Here is a 24,847-nt window from a genome sequence, read left to right as displayed (position 1 = left end):
TGACCTGGGAAATGTGTCAGTGAATAATGATTACACCTGAGCACTTGCTGGGTAACCTGGGAAATGTGTCAGTGAGTAATGATTACACCTGTGCTCCTGCTGGGTGACCTGGGAAATGTGTCAGTGAGTAATGAATACACCTGTGCTCCTGCTGGGTGACCTGGGAAATGTGTCAGTGAGTAATGAGTACACCTGTGCTCCTGCTGGGTGACCTGGGAAATGTGTCAGTGAATAATGAATACACCTGTGCACCTGCTGGGTGACCTGGAAAATGTGTCAGTGAGTAATGAATACACCTGTGCACCTGCTGGGTGACCTGGGAAATGTGTCAGTGAGTAATGAATACACCTGTGCACCTGCTGGGTAACCTGGGAAATGTGTCAGTGAATAATGAATACACCTGTGCTCCTGCTGGGTGACCTGGAAAATGTGTCAGTGAGTAATGAATACACCTGTGCACCTGCTGGGTGACCTGGGAAATGTGTCAGTGAGTAATGAATACACCTGTGCACCTGCTGGGTGACCTGGGAAATGTGTCAGTGAGTAATGATTACACCTGTGCTCCTGCTGGGTGACCTGGGAAATGTGTCAGTGAGTAATGATTACACCGGTGCTCCTGCTGGGTGACCTGGGAAATGTGTCAGTGAGTAATGATTACACCGGTGCTCCTGCTGGGTGACCTGGGAAATGTGTCAGTGAGTAATGATTACACCTGTGCACCTGCTGGGTGACCTGGGAAATGTGTCAGTGAATAATGATTACACCTGAGCACTTGCTGGGTAACCTGGGAAATGTGTCAGTGAGTAATGATTACACCTGTGCTCCTGCTGGGTGACCTGGGAAATGTGTCAGTGAGTAATGATTACACCTGTGCTCCTGCTGGGTGACCTGGGAAATGTGTCAGTGAGTAATGATTACACCTGTGCTCCTGCTGGGTGACCTGGGAAATGTGTCAGTGAGTAATGAGTACACCGGTGCTCCTGCTGGGTGACCTGGGAAATGTGTCAGTGAGTAATGAATACACCTGTGCACCTTCTGGGTGACCTGGGAAATGTATCAGTGAGTAATGAGTACAGCTGTGCACCTGCTGGGTGACCTGGGAAATGTGTCAGTGAATAATGAATACACCTGAGCACTTGCTGGGTAACCTGGGAAATGTGTCAGTGAGTAATGATTACACCTGTGCTCCTGCTGGGTGACCTGGGAAATGTGTCAGTGAGTAATGAATACACCTGTGCACCTGCTAGGTGACCTGGGAAATGTGTCAGTGAGTAATGAATACACCTGTGCTCCTGCTGGGTGACCTGGGAAATGTGTCAGTGAGTAATGAATACACCTGTGCACCTGCTGGGTGACCTGGGAAATGTGTCAGTGAATAATCAATACACCTGTGCACCTGCTAGGTGACCTGGGAAATGTGTCAGTGAGTAATGAATACACCTGTGCACCTGCTGGGTGACCTGGGAAATGTGTCAGTGAATAATGATTACACCTGAGCACTTGCTGGGTAACCTGGGAAATGTGTCAGTGAGTAATGATTACACCTGTGCTCCTGCTGGGTGACCTGGGAAATGTGTCAGTGAGTAATGAATACACCTGTGCTCCTGCTGTATGACCTGGGAAATGTGTCAGTGAGTAATGAGTACACCTGTGCTCCTGCTGGGTGACCTGGGAAATGTGTCAGTGAATAATGAATACACCTGTGCACCTGCTGGGTAACCTGGGAAATGTGTCAGTGAATAATGAATACACCTGTGCTCCTGCTGGGTGACCTGGAAAATGTGTCAGTGAGTAATGAATACACCTGTGCACCTGCTGGGTGACCTGGGAAATGTGTCAGTGAGTAATGAATACACCTGTGCACCTGCTGGGTGACCTGGGAAATGTGTCAGTGAGTAATTATTACACCTGTGCACCTGCTGGGTGACCTGGGAAATGTGTCAGTGAGTAATGACTACACCTGTGCACCTGCTGGGTGACCTGGGAAATGTGTCAGTGAGTAATGATTACACCTGTGCACCTGCTGGGTGACCTGGGAAATGTGTCAGTGAATAATGATTACACCTGAGCACTTGCTGGGTAACCTGGGAAATGTGTCAGTGAGTAATGATTACACCTGTGCTCCTGCTGGGTGACCTGGGAAATGTGTCAGTGAGTAATGTTTACACCTATGCACCTGCTGGGTGACCTGGGAAATGTGTCAGTGAGTAATGATTACACCTGTGCTCCTGCTGGGTGACCTGGGAAATGTGTCAGTGAGTAATGATTACACCTATGCACCTGCTGGGTGACCTGGGAAATGTGTCAGTGAATAATGATTACACCTGAGCACTTGCTGGGTAACCTGGGAAATGTGTCAGTGAGTAATGATTACACCTGTGCTCCTGCTGGGTGACCTGGGAAATGTGTCAGTGAGTAATGATTACACCTGTGCTCCTGCTGGGTGACCTGGGAAATGTGTCAGTGAGTAATGATTACACCTGTGCTCCTGCTGGGTGACCTGGGAAATGTGTCAGTGAGTAATGAGTACACCGGTGCTCCTGCTGGGTGACCTGGGAAATGTGTCAGTGAGTAATGAATACACCTGTGCACCTGCTGGGTGACCTGGGAAATGTGTCAGTGAGTAATGAATACACCTGTGCACCTGCTGGGTGACCTGGGAAATGTGTCAGTGAATAATGATTACACCTGAGCACTTGCTGGGTAACCTGGGAAATGTGTCAGTGAGTAATGATTACACCTGTGCACCTGCTGGGTGACCTGGGAAATGTGTCAGTGAGTAATGATTACACCTGTGCTCCTGCTGGGTGACCTGGGAAATGTGTCAGTGAATAATGAATACACCTGTGCACCTGCTGGGTGACCTGGGAAATGTGTCAGTGAATAATGAATACACCTGAGCACTTGCTGGGTGACCTGGGAAATGTGTCAGTGAGTAATGACTACACCTGTGCTCCTGCTGGGTGACCTGGGAAATGTGTCAGTGAGTAATGAATACACCGGTGCACCTGCTGGGTAACCTGGGAAATGTGTCAGTGAATAATGTATACACCTGAGCACTTGCTGGGTGACCTGGGAAATGTGTCAGTGAGTAATGAATACACCTGTGCTCCTGCTGGGTGACCTGGGAAATGTGTCAGTGAATAATGAATACACCTGAGCACGTGCTGGGTGACCTGGGAAATGTGTCAGTGAATAATGATTACACCTGTGCTCCTGCTGGGTGACCTGGGAAATGTGTTAGTGAGTAATGAGTACACCTGTGCACCTGCTGGGTGACCTGGGAAATGTGTCAGTGAGTAATGAATACACCTGTGCACCTGCTGGGTGACCTGGGAAATGTGTCAGTGAGTAATGATTACACCTGTGCACCTGCTGGGTGACCTGGGAAATGTGTCAGTGAGTAATGAATACACCTGTGCACCTGCTGGGTGACCTGGGAAATGTGTCAGTGAGTAATGAATACACCTGTGCACCTGCTGGGTGACCTGGGAAATGTGTCAGTGAATAATAAATACACCTGTGCTCCTGCTGGGTGACCTGGGAAATGTGTCAGTGAATAATGATTACACCTGTGCTCCTGCTGGGTGACCTGGGAAATGTGTCAGTGAGTAATGAATACACCTGTGCACCTGCTGGGTAACCTGGGAAGTGTCAGTGAGTAATGATTACACCTGTGCTCCTGCTGGGTGACCTGCGAAATGTGTCAGTGAGTAATGAGTACACCGGTGCTCCTGCTGGGTGACCTGGGAAATGTGTCAGTGAGTAATGACTACACCTGTGCTCCTGCTGGGTGACCTGGGAAATGTGTCAGTGAGTAATGATTACACCTGTGCACCTGCTGGGTGACCTGGGAAATGTGTCAGTGAGTAATGAATACACCTGTGCACCTGCTGGGTAACCTGGGAAATGTGTCAGTGAATAATAAATACACCTGTGCACCTGCTGGGTGACCTGGGAAATGTGTCAGTGAGTAATGAGTACACCTGTGCTCCTGCTGGGTGACCTGGGAAATGTGTCAGTGAGTAATGAATACACCTGTGCACCTGCTGGGTAACCTGGGAAATGTGTCAGTGAGTAATGATTACACCTGTGCTCCTGCTGGGTGACCTGGGAAATGTGTCAGTGAGTAATGAATACACCTGTGCTCCTGCTGGGTGACCTGGGAAATGTGTCAGTGAGTAATGATTACACCTGTGCTCCTGCTGGGTGACCTGGGAAATGTGTCAGTGAGTAATGAGTACACCGGTGCTCCTGCTGGGTGACCTGGGAAATGTGTCAGTGAGTAATGAATACACCTGTGCACCTGCTGGGTGACCTGGGAAATGTGTCAGTGAGTAATGATTACACCTGTGCACCTGCTGGGTGACCTGGGAAATGTGTCAGTGAGTAATGAATACACCTGTGCACCTGCTGGGTGACCTGGGAGATGTGAGGTGTGTGGGGTCCTGAGGACAGAGTTTGAGAACCATTGTTATAGATAATGGGGCTGACTGTGAGCTGGATGCATCCACTTTTCTGTCTGACCGCGGAGGTCTGATAACTCTATTATGGTAATGCGAGAATCTGCCTTTTTATAATAACAGGAGCTGATTGGCTGGTACTTTATCTGTTTACTTTTTCTTTATCCAAGGCTTAGTACATAGAACCCTCCAATTGAAGACTAAACTATTTTCCCCAATACCGGTGAGCAGGGGTTACATTGGTATAATTTTTGAGCAATGAAAGTGAATCTATAATATTATAAACAGAAATGCATACGATAATGATAACGACCATGTTAGGGTGTATTTTTTGGTTATTTTATTATTCGGTATTTGCTTCACTTTTCATAGACACTGTGCAGTCCTCTCACACACGGCCCGGAGCCCATTATAACACGCAATGAGCAATATTATCATACGCACTGTAGTACTGTATTCCCGATACTGGTTTGCAATTGACATAGTATTTATTTCTAATGCTTGCTTGTCTACTTTGGTACTTTCTGCCCATAAAACAGATTCATCAGTTATGTTTTATGTTTTGTGCTGTCCGTTAGTGATTTGGCACAGAAATATCACAGTGGTTACACGGGCTGTATCTGGTGTGTTACATACTGTTCTGAAAATCTTCATGACAAGATAACACAATCTCCTCCATTCTCAGGGTGCTGCTCCCTTCTCAGTCCAGACCCAGAGAGAGTCAATGGCCAATATTACATTGCCGGGAGAATTAACAGTTCTGTTCGTCGCACAAATACTATTACAGCAGAGTGAAAACCTTTAAGAGAGATGTGGCCACTAAATTATTACTGCCGTGTAGAAAATCAGAATCTTAAAGCAGCTCTTGGAATATGACGACTACCCTGTCCCGAATCTCCTTGGTCCTTGCCCCATAGATCATGGGATTGCACATGGGTGGAATGAGGATATACAGGTTAGCGAGAATTATGTGGATGTGCAGAGGGATGTTATGTCCAAACCTATGTGAGAAGAAGGAGAAGAGAGCTGGGATGTAGGAGATCAGGATGACACAGATGTGTGGGCCGCATGTACCTAGAGCCTTGCTACGAGCGACCCTGGAGGAAAGTCTAAAGGCTGCCCTAATGATGGCACAATATGACACAGCTAAACATATAATATCTACGGCTATCACCAGCAGAGCCACAGTTATACCATACATCTGATTTATGGTGGTGTCCATGCAAGCGATCTTCACCACAGCCATATGCTCACAGTAGGTGTGAGAGATGATGTTGGTCCTGCAGTAAGACAACCTCCTTATCAGGAATGGAGCTGGAGCCATGAAGAAAGAGCCTCTAATTATTGCTAGAACCCCAATCCTGGCAATAGTGGGGATAGTTAGAATCGAGGTGTATCTGAGAGGGTGACAAATGGAGACATAGCGGTCAAACGCCATAGCCAAGAGTACTGTAGACTCCATCATGGAGAGGGCATGGATAAAGAAGAGTTGGGCCAGGCACACATTGAAGTCAATCTCCCCGCAACTGAACCAGAAGATGCAGAGGATTTTTGATTTGGTGGTTGCCGATGCCACAAGGTCAATCACTGACATCACAGAGAGGAACAGATACATTGGCTTGTGAAAGGTCTCTTGTGGAATAATGATGCAGAGCAAGATGCTGTTCCCCAGGATGGTGAGAACATACATGGCACACATAGGGATGGAGAACCAGAACTGGACGTCCTCCATGCCAGGGACCCCAATCAAAATGAAATTCTCCGGTTGGTAGAAAGTCTCATTGTGATCAGTCATCGAATTTATTGTTTCTGTAAATAAAATGAAGATAATAGTTAATTTCTCCAAAATACCTGGGGTATGCAATGGGGTCTGCATGCGTGCTGTGATAATTCATATGAAAATGTTTCTGTATTCTTATGTAATTCAGAAATGTAATAACATTGTCTGTCTGTCCCTCCCCTGTAGACTGTTAGCTCTCATGAGCAGGGCCCTCTTCCCTAATGTGCTTTTCCTTCCTGCACCTAAACCACCATCTTCTCCCCACTGTCTACAAAACAGCGCCCAACCTTTGGGTGCAGCTACTCTGCTGATTATTTGGGTACTATGCTGAAGCAGCAATATTTATAAACCGTGTCCATGTTCTGTAATGTTCTGTACTGTAAGTCACTATGTGAGGCGCTGTGTACCCCTTGTGGCACCATATAAATAAAGGATCACAATATATAACAATAAGTCAGTCATATTACTTTCTATGTCTCTCATTGGCCTATTTATCAGCAGGCCACCTTTAGCTGTGATAGAGTTGTTTTCTTTGCCATTCATAATGGTGACAAAAAAAATCACAAATGAATATTTATTTATTTATTCAATTACATGTAATGAAAATTTTCTTTTGTTTCCGAAAATTCTTTACTAATCTTTTGGTAATTTTTCCAGTCCTTAGGATGGTTGCAGGAACAGTCCTTTATGTCTCTCACCTGTGTAAGTGTTTCATTTACACTCTTTACACATTTATTTTGTCCTTACGCCAGATCTAGTTTTAACAATCTAATACTTATACACCAACACAAATAGTGACTACTTTATATTGGTATAAGAAATAATACATTATTATTCCCAATGTTTTATTACATTAACAAGAAGACCCCAGACCTGATACACGCAGCCCCACCCCATCTCATTAAAAATGTTCCCAGCCTGCCTCAATTATGAATATACCCCAAACTTGACAACACCCCACCCCTCAATTGGAAACATACCCCAGACCTGACAATCTGCCCCTCCTTCCACATTATTATGCTAATGCCGCACACACCCCCAGCTGCAGTTCTAATCTACCGGGGGTGCACAAAGGCACACCATCGAGCGGATATCGGCTGTGCCATCGGACTTCTGTGCAACCCCATAGCTGCACAGAATGTCAGGTGGTATTTGTCTGCCTGTGTCTGCGGAGCAGTCTCTGATATCAGCACACCCCTGACACACCCACTGACTTCAGCCACTCCCCCTGTCAGTACCCCAGTGTAGAACCTCTGGCACCTCCCCTCCCAATTAATATTTATGCACTTAGAGGCATTTACTTAATAATTTGGCTAATTTTTTGTTAAAGGCTCAAAAATGGTTTTAATTAAATTGAACTTGTATTTTGGAGTATGTTATATTATATCTACAGTATGTTAATAATACACACTTGCATTGGAGCATACTGTGGCCAGCTTAGTGCAGTGATAGAGCCAATGGCAGAGGCCAGCATTCCCATTGATGCAATGTGAGGAGCCTGCCCTGCGTGCCTGCTAGATCCAGTTAGATCCAGTCAGAGCGAGGCGGCATCAGCGGGAGCCAGAGTGGTCAGGTAAGTACTGGGCAGGGGGCACTGCATAAGGGACACAAATACAGGGGGCACTGTATAAGGGGCACAAATACAGGGGGCACTGCATAAGGGGCACAAATACAGGGGGCACTGCATAAGGGGCACAAATACAGAGGGCACAAATACAGGGGGCACTGCATAAGGGGCACAAATACAGGGGGCACTGCATAAGCGGCACAAATACAAAGGGCACAAATACAGGGGGCACTGCATAAGGGGAACAAATACAGGGGGCACTGCATAAGGGGCACAAATACAGAGGGCACAAATACAGGGGGCACTGCATAATGGGCACAAATATAGGGAGCACTGCATAAGGGGCACAAATACAGGGGGCACTGCATAAGGGGCACAAATACAGAGGGCACAAATACAGGGGGCACTGCATAAGGGGCACAAATACAGGGGGCACTGCATAAGGGGCACAAATACAAAGGGCACAAATACAGGGGGCACTGCATAAGGGGCACAAATACAGGGGGCACTGCATAAGGGGCACAAATACAGAGGGCACAAATACAGGGGGCACTGCATAAGGGGCACAAATACAGGGGGCACTGCATAAGGGGCACAAATACAGGAGGCACTGTATAAGGGGCACAAATACAGGAGGCACTGCATAAGGGGCACAAATACAGGGGGCACTGCATAAGGGGCACAAATACAGGGGGCACTGCATAAGGGGCACAAATACTGGGGGCACTGCATAAGAGGCACAAATAAAGGGGGCACTGCATAAGGGGAACAAATACAGAGGGCACTGCATAAGGGGCACAAATACAGGGGGCACTGCATAAAGGGCACAAATACAGGAGGCACTGCATAAGGGGCACAAATACAGGGGGCACTGCATAATAGGCACAAATACAGGAGGCACTGCATAAGGGGCACAAATACAGAGGGCACAAATACAGGGGGCACTGCATAAGGGACACAAATACAGGGTGCACTGCATAAGGGACACAAATACAGGGGGCACTGCATTAGGGACACAAATACAGGGGGCACTGCATAAGGGGCACAAATACAGGAGGCACTGCATAAGGGGCACAAATACAGGGGGCACTGCATTACGGGCACAAATACAGGGGGCACTGCATAAGGGGCACAAATACAGGGGGCACTGCATAATAGGCACAAATACAGGAGGCACTGCATAAGGGGCACAAATACAGAGGGCACAAACACAGGGGGCACTGCATAAGGGGCACAAATACAGAGGGCACAAATACAGGGGGCACTGCATAAGGGGCACAAATACACGGGGCACTGCATAAGGGGCACAAATACAGAGGGCACTGCATAAAGGGCACAAATACAGGAGGCACTGCATAAGGGGCACAAATACAGGGGGCACTGCATAAGGGGCACAAATACAGAGGGCACAAATACAGGGGGCACTGCATAAGGGGCACAAATACAGAGGGCACAAATACAGGGGGCACTGCATAAGGGACACAAATACAGGGGGCACTGCATAAGGGGCACAAATGCAGGAGGCACTGCATAAGGAGCACAAATACAGGGGGCACTGCATAAGGGGCACAAATACAGGGGGCACTGCATTACGGGCACAAATACAGGGGGCACTGCATAAGGGGCACAAATACAGGGGGCACTGCATAATAGGCACAAATACAGGAGGCACTGCATAAGGGGCACAAATACAGAGGGCACAAATACAGGGGGCACTGCATAAGGGGCACAAATACAGAGGGCACAAATACAGGGGGCACTGCATAAGGGGCACAAATACAGAGGGCACAAATACAGGGGGCACTGCATAAGGGGCTCAAATACAGGGGGCACTGCATAAGGGGCACAAATACAGAGGGCACTGCATAAAGGGCACAAATACAGGAGGCACTGCATAAGGGGCACAAATACAGGGGGCACTGCATAAGGGGCACAAATACAGGGGGCACTGCATAAGGGGCACAAATACAGGGGGCACTGCATAAGGGGCACAAATACAGGGGGCACTGCATAAGGGGCACAAATACAGGGGGCACAAATACTGGGGGCACTGCATAAGGGACACAAATACAGGGGGCACTGCATAAGGGGCACAAATACAAAGGGCACAAATACAGGGGGCACTGCATAAGGGACAAAAATACAGGGGGCACTGCATAAGGGGCACAAATACAGGGGGCACTGCATAAGGGGCACAAATACAATGGGCACAAATACAGGAGGCACTGCATAAGGGGCACAAATACAGGGGGCACTGCATTACGGGCACAAATACAGGGGGCACTGCATAAGGGGCACAAATACAAAGGGCACAAATACAGGAGGCACTGCATAAGGGGCACAAATACAGGGGGCACTGCATTACGGGCACAAATACAGGGGGCACTGCATAAGGGGCACAAACAGAGGGGGCACTGCATAATAGGCACAAACACAGGAGGCACTGCATAAGGGGCACAAATACAGAGGGCACAAATACAGGGGGCACTGCATAAGGGGCACAAATACAGGGGGCACTGCATAAGGGGCACAAATACAGGGGGCACTGCATAATAGGCACAAATACAGGAGGCACTGCATAAGGGGCACAAATACAGAGGGCACAAATACAGGGGGCACTGCATAAGGGGCACAAATACAGGGGGCACAAATACAGGGGGCACTGCATAAGGGGCACAAATACAGAGGGCACAAATACAGGGGGCACTGCATAAGGGGCACAAATACAGGTGGCACTGCATAAGGGGCACAAATACAGAGGGCACTGCATAAAGGGCACAAATACAGGAGGCACTGCATAAGAGGCACAAATACAGGAGGCACTGCATAAGGGGCACAAATACAGGGGGCACAAATACAGGGGGCACTGCATAATGGACACAAATACAGGGGGCACTGCATAAGGGGCACAAATACAAAGTGCACAAATACAGGGGGCACTGCATAAGGGACAAAAATACAGGGGGCACTGCATAAGGGGCACAAATACAGGAGGCACTGCATAAGGGGCACAAATACAGGGGGCACTGCATAAGGGGCACAAATACAAAGGGCACAAATACAGGGGGCACTGCATATAGGACACAAATACAGGGGGCACTGCATAAGGGGCACAAATACAAAGGGCACAAATACAGGGGGCAATGCATAAGGGACACAAATACAGGGGGCACTGCATATGGGACACAAATACAGGGGGCACTGCATAAGGGACAAAAATACAGGGGGCACTGCATAAGGGGCACAAATACAGGGGGCACTGCATAAGGGGCACAATTACAGGGGGCACTGCATAAGGGGCACAAATACAGGGGGCACTGCATAAGGGGCACAAATACAGAGGGCACAAATACAGGGGGCACTGCATAAGGGACACAAATACAGGGGGCACTGCATAAGGGGCATAAATACAGAGGGCACTGCATAAGCGGCACAAATACAGAGGGCACAAATACAGGGGGCACTGCATAAGGGACACAAATACAGAGGGCACTGTATAAGGGACACAAATACAGGAGGCACTGCATAAGGGGCAGAAATACAGGGGGTGCTGCATAAGGGACACAAATACAGGGGGCACTGCATAAGGGGCACAAATACAGGAGGCACTGCATAAGGGGCACAAATACGGGAGGCACTGCATAAGGGGCACAAATACAGGGGACACTGCATAAGGGGCACAAATACAGGAGGCACTGCATAACGGGCACAACTACAGGAGGCACTGCATAAGGGGCACAAATACAGGGGGCACTGCATAAGGGGCACAAATACAAAGGGCACAAATACAGGGGGCACTGCATAAGGGGCACAAATACAAAGGGCACAAATACAGGGGGCACTGCATAAGGGACAAAAATACAGGGGGCACTGCATAAGGGGCACAAATACAGGAGGCACTGCATAAGGGGCACAAATACAGTGGGCACTGCATAAGGTACAAAAATACAGGGGCACTGCATAAGGGGCACAAATACAGGGGGCACTGCATAAGGGGCATAAATACAGAGGGCACTGCATAAGCGGCACAAATACAGAGGGCACAAATACAGGGGGCACTGCATAAGGGACACAAATACAGAGGGCACTGTATAAGGGACACAAATACAGGAGGCACTGCATAAGGGGCAGAAATACAGGGGGTGCTGCATAAGGGACACAAATACAGGGGGCACTGCATAAGGGGCACAAATACAGGAGGCACTGCATAAGGGGCACAAATACGGGAGGCACTGCATAAGGGGCACAAATACAGGGGACACTGCATAAGGGGCACAACTACAGGAGGCACTGCATAAGGGGCACAAATACAGGGGGCACTGCATAAGGGGCACAAATACAAAGGGCACAAATACAGGGGGCACTGCATAAGGGACACAAATACAGGGGGCACTGCATAAGGGGCACAAATACAAAGGGCACAAATACAGGGGGCACTGCATAAGGGACAAAAATACAGGGGGCACTGCATAAGGGGCACAAATACAGGAGGCACTGCATAAGGGGCACAAATACAGTGGGCACTGCATAAGGGACAAAAATACAGGGGCACTGCATAAGGGGCACAAATACAGGGGGCTCTGTATAAGGGGCACAAATACAGGGGGCACTGCATAAGCGGCACAAATACAGGGGGCACTGCATAAGGGGCACAAATACAGGGGGCACTGCATAAGGGGCACAAATACAGGGGGCACTGCATAAGGGGCACAAATACAGGGGGCACTGCATAAGGGGCACAAATACAGGGGGCACTGCATAAGGGACACAAATACAGGGGGCACTGCATAAGGGGCATAAATACAGAGGGCACTGCATAAGGGGCACAAATACAGAGGGCACAAATACAGGGGGCACTGCATAAGGGACACAAATACAGGGGGCACTGCATAAGGGGCATAAATACAGAGGGCACTGCATAAGGAACACAAATACAGGAGGCACTGCATAAGGGGCACAAATACAGGGGGCACTGCATAAGGGGCACAAATACAGGAGGCACTGCATAACGGGCACAACTACAGGAGGCACTGTATAAGGGACACAAATACAGGGGGCACTGCATAAGGGGCATAAATACAGAGGGCACTGCATAAGGGGCACAAATACAGGGGGCACTGCATAAGGGACACAAATACAGGGGGCACTGCATAAGGGGTATAAATACAGAGGGCACTGCATAAGGGCCACAAATACAGGAGGCACTGCATAATGGCCTCAAATACAGGGGGCACTGCATAAGGGGCACAAATACAGGGGGCACTGCATAAGGTGCACAAATACAGGGGGCACAAATACAGGGGGCACTGCATAAGGGACACAAATACAGGGGGCACTGCATAATGGCCACAAATACAGGGGGCACTGCATAAGGGGCACAAATACAGGGGGCACTGCATAAGGGGCACAAATACAGGGGGCACTGCATATGGGGCACAAATACAGGGGGCACTGCATAAGGGGCACAAATACAGGGGGCACTGCATAAGGGGCACAAATAAAGGGGGCACTGCATAAGGGGCACAAATACAGGGGGCACTGCATAAGGGGCACAAATACAGGGGGCACTGCATAAGGGCCACAAATACAGGAGGCACTGCATAAGGGGCACAAATACAGAGTTCACTGCATAAGGGGCACAACTACAAGGGACACTGCATTAGGGGCACAACTACAAGGGGCACTGCATTAGGGGCACAGATACATGGGGCACTGCATAAGGGGCACAACTACAGGGGGGCATGCATAAGGGGCACAAATACAGAGGGCACTGCATAAGGGGCACAAATACATGGGGCACTGCATAAGGGGCACAAATACAGGGGGCATTGCATAAGGGGCACAAATGCAGAGGGCACTGCATAAGGGGCACAAATACAGGAGGCACTGCATAAGGGGCACAACTACAGGGGGTACTGCATAAGGGGCACAAATACAGGGGGCACTGCATAAGGGGCGCAACTACAAGGGCCACTGCATTAGGGGCACAAATACATGGGGCACAAATGCAGAGGGCACTGCATAAGGGGCACAAATACAGGAGGCACTGCATAAGGGGCTCAAATACAGGGGGCACTGCATAAGGGGCACAAATATCGTTATCGTTATCATTCAGTCGTCCACTTTATCATCCATTTTTAACCACAAAAAGATGAACAATGACGACGACGCGCGTTCCCGCGGGTCGTTCGTCATCATCGTTCATAGGGCTGACATGCAGGCCAACCTGACGATCTCGTCAGGTTGCTGCATGTCAGGGAATGGGGGAGAGAGCCCGGCGCTGAACGATATCGTTAATGATATCGTTCAGCGGCTGTGCTCAATGTCATGAACGACATTGAGCACAGCCTGCCGGGGACACACTGCACGATATCGCTCAGGGAGCATATTGTGTAGTGTGTACCCACCATAAATGTGGCTTAGGTCTATTTATCAAGCAGTGAAAAGTGTGGAGAAGTGGACCAGTATACAAGTTGCCCATAGCAACCAATCTGCTCCTACCTATTATTTTATAGACTGTACTTGATAAATGCTACTTCACAGCCGATTGGTTGCTATGGGCAACTTCTCCACTGGTTCACTTCTCCATGCATTTCACTGCTTGATAAATAGACCCCTGAGTCATACTTACCTAGTCTCCTGGAAGGTGCGGGAAGCTCAGGATTTTTGGGGTAGACAGGATGGGGAGATTTAACCGGGAATTGTGGCACCGCAGGGAGAGGGTGGAGCTAAGATGGCATGAATCACGTAATTTTAACCCCTCCCCATGGACCCACAAACCACAGTCATAACTGTCAGGAGTTATACCTCTGTTATCGATGCTGTCATGAATTTTTAAGGAAAACTGTGTTCAGGGTCAGTTACTGTATGTGGCCTCCATTCATCCATGGTACTTCTCATCGCCAGCATTGAGGAAGGGGCATAGACACGGGTAAGGATGGCGCGCGGGGGAAGGGTTTAGAGATGTTATATTTGAAGGGTATCGTCACCTCGGAATACTTTGCCCAATTACATTTACATACTTGTAGTTTATCTTGTATTGATGTTTATCATAGTTAGGGCTCTATTTACTACAATCCGCATTTTGAATGCAGATTGTAGTGTGATATTACCGACTGAATTCGCATTGCGAATTCAGGCAATATCACAGGGATTTACTACAAATCCCTTGCAGGGACAGAGCTTGCAATAAAGCTATGTCCCTGCGAATTCCCTCCGCACACTAGTCACGGTAATTTCGCAAAAAAATACAGTGACAAGTGCCCGCACATGCGCCGACCGGCTGCTGTTGCCACCCCCCGCCACTAAGCCCCGCGCCTCCGTGATCGCGACCCCCTCCCCATGACCCCCCCCTCCCTTAATTGCACTTACCTTCGGTGATTGGTGCTCCGGTGATGTCCTCCGTGGCTCCGGTCAGCTGACATCCCACCCTGCACTGGAGCCCAGTCAGGTGACGACCAGGCCCCAGTGCAGCATGGGAGACCAGCTGACCGGAGGGAGGACATCACCAGAGCCCCGATCTTTGCTCCCTGGACTCTGGTGGGTATTTTTTTACTTTTTTTTTGGCAGTGATCAGAGTGTGGTCTGTTTAGACCACACAGTAGATCACTGGGGCCGGCTCTAGGCTCTGCTCTGCCTGTTAGAGCAGAGCAGGAGTCCGATAACCGGGGAAGACCCTGGATAACGCCACCTCCAGGTGGAGTTATTATCACAGAGCCTCCCCTGGTATGTTTTTTACAATTTATTTTTAGCAACTACCAGGCAGATCACATTTCCCATTACAATGATGGGAAATGGAATCTGATTACTAAAAATAAGTGAAAATTAGGGGTTGGAGTAGAATTTTACGAATTCTACTCCAATTGCCCTTTAGTAACTGTAGGTGATACTAAAATAATGTGAGGTGTGAAAATACAAAACTCCCTTTTTCACTTTATTTTAGTAACAATAATGATAATAAATAGAGCCCTTAGTCACAGTCACTGGAGTAAAGCTGCTTTGATCATCCATACTATCTGATGTTGCCCCAAAACAGTATCTTGCGTTAGTCAATCTCTGCCCGTTAATGGCTTTTACATTCTATTGTGCAATAGGGGGGACATTACTAAACATATCATTCTTTGCACTATCATTGACCCAATCCTACCATTAGCACTTCTGTTTGTAAGTAACCTTGTGAGGGTGATTAAGCCACTTACTCTATGGTGTTTAAAAACGTATGGCTCTTTTGCTGTCAGTAACATATAGATAGGTATGGGGATGTATCCAATTGGTTCCAATGACCCCAAACCCGCTTCATCCTGTGGTTGGGAACGGAAGAGTATAAAACCCCTTCAGTAGCTGTACCTGGAAGTGACACGAGTGAGGGCGGAAGTGGAGGTTTCTGCCCACACTTTCCAGGAAAATAAGAAATTCGGCCCCTTGCGGGCTCGCTTCACTCGCCACGCTGCGGGCAAGGTGGCTCACTTCGCTGGCCACAGGAGTATATTCCCCCTCTATGCCCACTTGGATGGTAGGGAATGACGTTGGACACTGGCTGATGATGTCATGGTACAGAAATGAAAGGGGATCTTTCTCATTCCGGTTGGGAACCAATGACAGAAATGTTACTAACAGTGCACAGCAGTGATGTGAGGCCCCTGTCACACTGGTGCTGGGAGATTGTGGTGTCACTTATATCTCTCTACAGAAGGGATAATAACTTATTCCTATCTGTCTCTGTACATAGTATTGGCTCTATTTATCAAGCTCCTGTCACATAAAAACCTTGTGACAGCTGCTGTTTCCACATGATTTAGTTATAGCGGCTATTTAACAAGAGCCTAACTACTACATTAGGATCACTAAAGGGGCAGTCCCCGTCCTTTTTCATGGAAACCAGAAACAAAACCAAATCATGTGATCTGGCAATTGTTTATACTGAGGGCAAAATGGGCATTTACTTCAGGTCAGTCTGGGCACAGCCCCTATTTGGTGTCCGCGTGATAGAACCAAATGAGATGGGCGGTAAAAGATTTCCAGTCCCAGCTCTGTGTATAATGGAAAGACCTTTGCACCTTTACCTTTGCTCTCTGTATAGTTGTTATAATAACACTGGAGATAGAAGATCAGCACTATTTGTCGTCTGCACACAGCGCAATTGGGGCTGATGTAAAAGTCCATAATATCAGCTACTTTACAGAACTATGGTAAACTCTAGCATCAGGGTATACATTTATAAGTTACCCTTTGGAATGTCTGAGATCACACCTATAGTATAAATACTTTACTATCCTGCAGAATATCGCGGTGCCAGGCCCATGGTCATTTATGGGGACTTAGAGCTTTCCGCTATTGACCCCATCTCATACTCACCCTAAGGAGGAAATCTACTAAGAATCGCGTTGAGCTGCGATCCATCATCTATGCTTTACGCCGGAACATTTTCCACCGCCAATCGCAAAATGACTAAGTATCGTGTTTGCGCTCGTATTGCCACTCGATGGTGTTACTATTCGTATTATGGCGTGTTTGAGATCATAATCTCGGGAGGGGGTTTCGCAATGGAAATTCAAACTCGCATGTGAAATCTCAAATCAAATCGCAACACTCTCGCAAACATAACCCAATTGGTCCAAATTCATGCATGCTACTGTGACATCACCATTCCCTTATAAAACGTCCCCAAGCAGCTAAACCACGTGCATTTGTGGCGTTTGTTTGTGAGAATTGGGCACTGTTAGGGGTAAATTTACTAAGAATCGAGTCTGGGAGAGTTTGCTTTTTTTCAACTCGATTAGCTTCACCGAAACTCGGGTGATTTGAAGCTCCTGAGACTCTCAAATTTACCAAGAAGTGAGTTTAGCTGAGAGTGAGACGTCCGATGGTGAAGCAGAACGAGACTTCTCCCCCGAGTAGCAGGTTTTGCAGGAGATGACTCACCCGAGATTGCAGCGTCTTCTCTCTGCAAAACTCTCCCGGGCAAGCAGCCTGCACATATCAGTGAGATAGATCATTGAGATATGTATAAGCTGCTTGTGTTCTAGCCTGTAAAAGAACGGGTTAATTTTTTAAAAAAAAATTATATAGGGCCCCCCTCCTAAAGCTTAACCAGCCCCGGACTTGCCAGCCAGTCCTGGTTCTTAAAATTACGGAGAACAAAACGAGTAGGGTTCCACCGTAATTTAAGAACCAGCACCAGGCAGCAGGGCCAGACCTGGTTTTAAATATACAGTAGGGTGAAAACATTTGCGTGAGGTCCCCCCTATATTTAAAATCAGCTCTGGACCCTTTCTAGCAGGGGGCTGATGCCACAGCCAGGGGAGCTCTTTCACCGGGCCCTCCAGCTGCAGCATCAGTCCTGACCACTAGTCAGCCCAGGCCAGGGATCCCTGGGGATTTGGGGACCTCCCCAATAAAGGGGTCCCCCTCTCCAGGGCACCCCTAACCTAGGCCTGGTGCTATCCCTGCCACCCCTGGTTGGTGGGTGGCTGGTTGATAGTGTAGGTGTAGTGTGTAAAAATTAGAATTATTCACATTGTCTTTACAGGATATCGTCTACTGTATATACCTTCTACACATTTTTATATATCCTGCATGTGGATTATTATTTTCAATCACATCTTCTTCCCATTTTCCTAAGTATACTTTAGGTGCACCAAGTCTAGCGAATCTATACTTAGGAAAATGGATATACTGATAGTATGGGCAGGGGATGAGTGTACGTTTAAAGAATTTATGGTATATCTAAATTCAAATAAATACAATTTACATTTTACTGCTAACTACAAGGACACAATTGAATTCTTGGATCTGGTGTTGGACAGTACTAACTGTAATATAGGAGATAAAATTAAAACATATATACGGTTATTAAGGAGGTACATTGTAACAGCCAGGGCCGCCATCACGGGGGGACTGCCGGGTCATTAGTCCCGGGCCCGGACACGCGGGGGGCCCGCCTGGTGCTACCGCCTGCTAGCTACTTCCCCCCTGCCAAAATAACAAGATCAGACAGACCCGGCTGGGGCCCCGACGCCTACCAGTGCACTGCGGTGCAGCCGCCCAGCTTTCTTCTCGCTGCCGCTGCCGTGTTCATGGATAGCTGTGGGGGGCAGGCAGAGAGGATGCTACCCATGCAGCTCCGCTTGCCTGAGCTCCTCTTAGTATTACTGTCAGGTGCCCATGCACAATGGTGACATAATGTCACATCAGTGCAGGCTGCTGCGTGCCGGCCACTGCAGGGGAGAAAGCTGCTGGCTCAGGACAGACCGGGAGACCAGAGATCCTCACCAAAGGGAATCAGGTAAGTTTTACTGGGGAAGGGGAAGGGGGGATGAGCCTGGTGATTATTGAAGGAGGAAGGGGTTATTTAAGGGGGGGATTGGCTGCAGGAATGACTGAAGAATAGGGTTCTGTGAGGTTATTACTATATGGGGGAACTGTGAGGTGATTACTGTAAGATGGTCAGCTCCACTGGCTTCAGCTATTTCTAATATGCCTCCATTTTCCAGAGGTGCATTGTATAATGGGGTCTGGGGGGGCCCTGCGTATTTTATCAGTCCCGGACCCCACAATTTCTGATGGCAGCCCTGATGGTAACAGCTATGTCCATTTTTACAGCTGTCATCTGAGAAAGTGGGTATGAAACTGTTCTGATGTGTGTAACTCTGAGGAACAAGCTGCTATTTATGAAGAAAGATTTAAGGATAAAATGTACCAGATTAGTATCAGAGATAATTGTAAAAATAAAGCAAAATGACGTCATAGATCTGAGCTGTTAGTATACAAACAAAAGCAGGAAGAGAAAACAAATGATTTACTATCTTTTTGTTACGACTTATATAATATCACTATAATTATATTATATAATTATATCTAATTTGTTACGACTTATATATATATAATGTGAAATCTAAAGAAATAGAACAAGTATTAAGTAAGGATTGGGACATATTATGTATGGACCCTCTATTAAATGGAATTATCCCGGTAAAACCTCCAATAAAGTACAGAAGATGTAACAATGTGAAGAATAGGTTGGCACCAAGTATGTAGAATAATACCTGTGAGGAGTGTTGGTTACATAAAACAGAGGTTTCTTTACATGTAACAAATGTAAGCTATGTAAATTCGCTAGTAAAGACAATAAACAGTTTAATCATTTTACAAATGATAAATGAAAGGGTAAGCTAAGCTGTATAAGTACGCATGTCATCTATTTAATACAATGTAGTTGTGGTAAAAGCTACGTGGGAAAAACAAAAAGATAGCTTACGCTGCGAATTCTAGGACATATGCGCAATATATTGAATAATGTGAAAAATCATAGTGTATCCCGTCATTTCTCTGCATGTTGTAATGGAAACCTAGACAACTTCACTTTTAAAGCGATAGAACAAGTACATTTGGATGAGAGGGGAGGAGACATTGTAAATAAGCTTTCTAACCGAGAAACTTTTTGGATCTATTCATTAGATACGTTTGCACCAAATGGTATGAATGAGGGATGCGACATTGTACCCTTTTTGCACAATTAGTGTGGTGTAGATTGTGCCTTGGTGGTCTGTCTGTGTTGGTTTTATACCCGGACGCATTGATTATAGGGTACCAGGATACACCTCACAGTGTGTAATACACAGGGCTGCTAATCCTCTACATACAAGATAATATATACATTAAAACTGATATTTACAAATTAATGTAATATTAAGAGGGTAAACAATGGAATTTAATTTTGCAGTTTCTCTCTTAACATAATGGATCATCCTTGTAATCATATATATTTTTTAGGATAATATATCCTTTTGATAAAAATAAGTTTGAAGAGATGCTTAAGATTATTTATGTATACATGCATATGAGAATAGTGTCTATATATCTTATAAATAAAAATGTATTGTTATGTGAATCAGTGTTTCAGATGTAAAAGGAAAGGATTTTATCCTCTGAGCCTGTGGGTTTGAATTATAGCAAACATGTGGCATTTATAATTGGATAATTAGGATATATATATATATATATATATATATATATATATATATATATATAGCCCTCCTAGGAACAAGGCTGTTCCAATGCATAGATAAAGATTGATAGGCGGCACTCAGCGGCTTTTAAAAAAAGTAACTTTTAATCCAACAGCGTTTCGGGCGCGTACCCAAAAGGGCGTGGCTTCTGAAAAGGGGACGGAGCCAACTGAAAATGGGGCGGAGCCTCGCGGCTTCCCCCCGTTTTCGTCACTATAGGGGGCATGCCCAGCACTCTCCGAGATGCTGGGCAGCCCCCCAGGCTCTCCCTACGCTAGTGAACAAATGCCGTGCGATGCGCACGGCATCTGTTCACCTTCTGCACACCCGCTGCTCTGCTAGGCAGTGCAGCGGGTGTGCTCTCCCCAACTTCCCCTCCACCGCGGGACACTGCGGCCCGCGGGCGGGACAGTCCCAGAAAAACGGGACTCAGTTGGGAGGTATGTGTGAGGATGTGTGACAGTATACTGGGAAGTCTGGAGAGCATGTTGGTGAGGTCACCATATGTTCCTGCTCTGGGAGCAAGGGCTTCACACTACACCGCTCTCATTTGTACTGGGCCCCACAGTTTCTGATGGCAGCCCTGGTTACACAACAAGAAGTTGCTCACCTGTAGCTCCACCCACTGCATCATTCTATTGGCTGAATGTTACACCAATCAGATTCCCCTCCTTGTGATGTCACCAGTCTCTGGGCAGATATGTGATGGTAATTCCTCCCAGCTGCTGCCTCCCCCAGATATAGTTATACCTCCTCCCCCTCCCCATAATGCAGCATGAAGGGGCTCAGTGAGGGCGGCAGTGTATGTGTGTAAGTGTCTGATGGGGTCACACAGAGAATAAAAGGACAGCTGTCCTGCCCCATAATCCAGGTATATCCTCACTCTGTCATAGGGAACATTGGGCCTGATTCAGAGATGGGTGATATTGCACACCTGCAGGGAAGCGGCTGTGTAACACCATCCAACTCCTATTCTAATGCAGCAGGAGGCATCTGTAGGAATAAGATGCGTCCAAAGATGCAGCATCAGATCACCAGGACAACCTCTGCCAGGCTGCGTAAGCTGAAATGTATCAGCCTGGCCAACGGAACCTCACAGCCAGGTCCAGGAAGTTTACGTACAACACACACCCTGGGCTCGGCACACCCTACAAATGGGGGTCACACGCCCCTGTTTTGTAGAACGGTCCTTCTGTCCGCCCCCACTCTGCCTCCCAAACGCTGCAGCATGTAAATGTAGCTGCGGCTACGGGGGTACTACGAGCGATCACGCAGGACCCGCAGACCCCTAAACATCAGAGCTGTATGCAAACCATCGGGTTTCCATACATCTTTTAAACAGACCCATTGTCAAATAGCTGGATCTCTGTCCTGTCATGTATCACCGAGTAACAATGACACTTTCTATACACACACGAGGACTTGTTATTATATGTGTGTGACAGAGGGGGTCTCTCCCACATTCTGAGGAAAGGGTTACACTCCCTGTAACCAGGGAGGAACCACACCCTTACCTCAATAAAGACCAGCTAAGGTATAACAACATGGTAACTTTAGTCACTCAGTGGTAATGTGAGGGAGGGGTTAAGGTGCCCATACATCTGACAGGCATTTCCGCGATCCTGCAACGCGATCGGAAATGCCAATCTGCCGGGTGGAAACGCCGTCCGGCCAACGTCGATGTTCAGCGATCCGTCGCAGGATCGCTGAAATATTACATGTTACATGTCCCCGATTTGACGATCGCGATCATATTTTGTATGCTTTGAGGATGCAGGTGCGGCTACTGCGCATACATTTCACACACAAACACAGAAAAAAAGATTATTTTATTTTGTTGGAGCGCACTTTGGGGGTAACACCACCCTTTAACAGACAGACGCACGCTTGTCGCTGCTGCTTTGAGGACAGTATCATATGCAGTGACAGTAGACTTGTCAGAAATTGTTGGCACGTCCTTCAGTCCGGACCAGATGTCCAAACCGGCCCTTGACTTATGACACAGGCGCACGCTTGGCGCTGCTCCTTTGTTGATGCACGTGCACAGAAAATATTTTTTTATTTTGTTTGGAGTGTACTTTGGGGGTTACAGCACCCTTTAACGGACAAGCCATATATATATAATTTATTTTTGTTCACAGCATCCTTTATACACATTGGAGCGACAGTGCTTATGCTAATATGGCATCAAACTTTTATTGTGTTTTTATTGAAATTGGTTTTCAAGTGACAGATAAAACCTGTATGATATTAGAATTTTATAAATATATGTTTAGATGGTCTCATATGCTTGCATTGGTTTATATTGCACCAAAACAATGAGTATGAATGAGTCTAACATCTTCTAAATACAGTATCCCATGATTAATATCACTTTTTTTTGTATTTGTTGTTTGCTTATTTTGTCAGTCAGATACTTTCTGTACATTATTGCATGTGACTGGCCCCTCTGGATAGTTTCCCCTCAGTTCACTTCAAACATTTTGTAAAGGAAAATAATGGATGAAAGCATTTATAGAGTAAGACCATATTCCTCACTCTGTAAGCTGCAGAACTATTTATGCAGTGAGTATCCTGTTAGTCGCTTTTCATTTTACCCTTGTATGTCTTATTTTCACGTATTGCTAATGCACATTGTAAGCTATAAAGTATGAAGTGCACCCAAGATGGCTGCCTCGTCTGGTGCTCTCTTGTGTAGAATAAACAATGCATGGTTCTGGTGATTTAGCAAGGATCTCTCCTAGTATTTTCCCCAATTATGTGTCCTCTCTTGACTTGCATTAATCTCTTACATACAATTCTTGATCACTTATTACTCAGAGGCATCGATCCAATCTCATCATGTCTCCTCCATAAAGCCCTCTCATTTGCATGGTCACCTCAGTGTTTAGGCTCTAAGCCTGCAGATCTCACACCTCTACCTGTACTTTATCTAAGCTGAGCCTTCATCCTCTCAGCCTCCCCACCACCATATTGCCTCCATTACCAACTCTGCTCTCATTTACCTCACCAGGCCTCACTTCAGCCTCTTCTACTTTTGAGAGCATTTTATTCATAAAAATAAAGACAACCAAGCAGGAATATATATTTTTTAAAAATATTTAAGCTTTTATTTTAAGTAATATATAAACTTTTGTTTTATTTACTCTGCATTCAAAAATAGAGCATTCTGGACCAAGATTGATCCAGAATTCTTACACTCTTGTCCTATAAGAGGAACAAGATGGCGGAAACCTCATGACTCACAAAGAATCATCCTTCAGCACTCAGGAGAGGAAAAACCCCCTGTGGAGGAAACCTCTGGGGACCCATGGCTGAAGGACTGCCCGTCCCTCTAGGCATTAAGAGGCTATGCAGAGTTTGCCCAAATCACCCACCCACCACTAACCGTGCATAACCTGTGATCCCTTCTGTCACCTCAGTCTGCTACTTTTACCTATTACCCGGCCGGTGATAAACGCATCTGCACGTCGATGGCGATCGCATGTCCACGGTGAGAGATAGAAAAGAGAGTGACAGACAGGAGAAGTGGGCATGGGAGGGGGAGAGACAAGTCAGAGACACATAGAGCTCCATGTAAGAAAGAGTCATGATCCCTTTAGTCCTCATTTCTGGTGCTAATAGGGGTGATGACTGCAATGTTATATTCAGCAAAAGGCTCTAACGCTGTTTCTGATGTCCCCACAGGGTTTGAGCTCTATGCGCATACACAGACGGTCATCACGTATGTACATTAGTCAGTGACCCATCGCCGGCAGCGTTAGGCTGCCAGCAACACAGCAGAGGATGCAGCGGAGGAGGAGGACACCGCTGGGCCTCGCTGGACAGGTAAGTGATGGTAAATACTAGCAGCATATTCCTATGTATCACAGTGACACAAAACACAATATGCCACTGGCATTTATTATCACTCTTACATGGAGCCCAAACTATGATCTAGATGTAACATTTACTAATGACAGTATTGGATAAATACAAATAACTAAAGCACAATATGCTGTAATTCTCTCACACCTCTGCACATTAATAA

At 46.9% G+C, this 24,847-nt stretch overlaps 1 protein-coding gene across 1 annotated transcript in view; it reads right to left on the bottom strand.

The window, feature by feature from the left end:
• Window positions 1-5,316: 5,316 nt before the first annotated feature.
• Window positions 5,317-24,847, bottom strand: part of LOC148454476 (olfactory receptor 52P1-like) — a 36,329-nt gene continuing 16,798 nt past the window's right edge. Inside the window, exon 2 of the mRNA XM_088460918.1 lies at window positions 5,317-6,272. Within this exon, the coding sequence (XP_088317044.1) occupies window positions 5,317-6,258 (942 nt within the window). The 5' untranslated portion in view covers window positions 6,259-6,272. The remainder of the gene's footprint in view (window positions 6,273-24,847) is intronic.

Source organism: Taudactylus pleione, unplaced genomic scaffold, assembly GCF_031769625.1.
Source record: "Taudactylus pleione unplaced genomic scaffold, aTauple2 ptg000990l, whole genome shotgun sequence".
Taxonomy (NCBI): Eukaryota; Metazoa; Chordata; class Amphibia; order Anura; family Myobatrachidae; genus Taudactylus; species Taudactylus pleione.
This window is presented reverse-complemented; position numbering and strand designations above follow the sequence as displayed.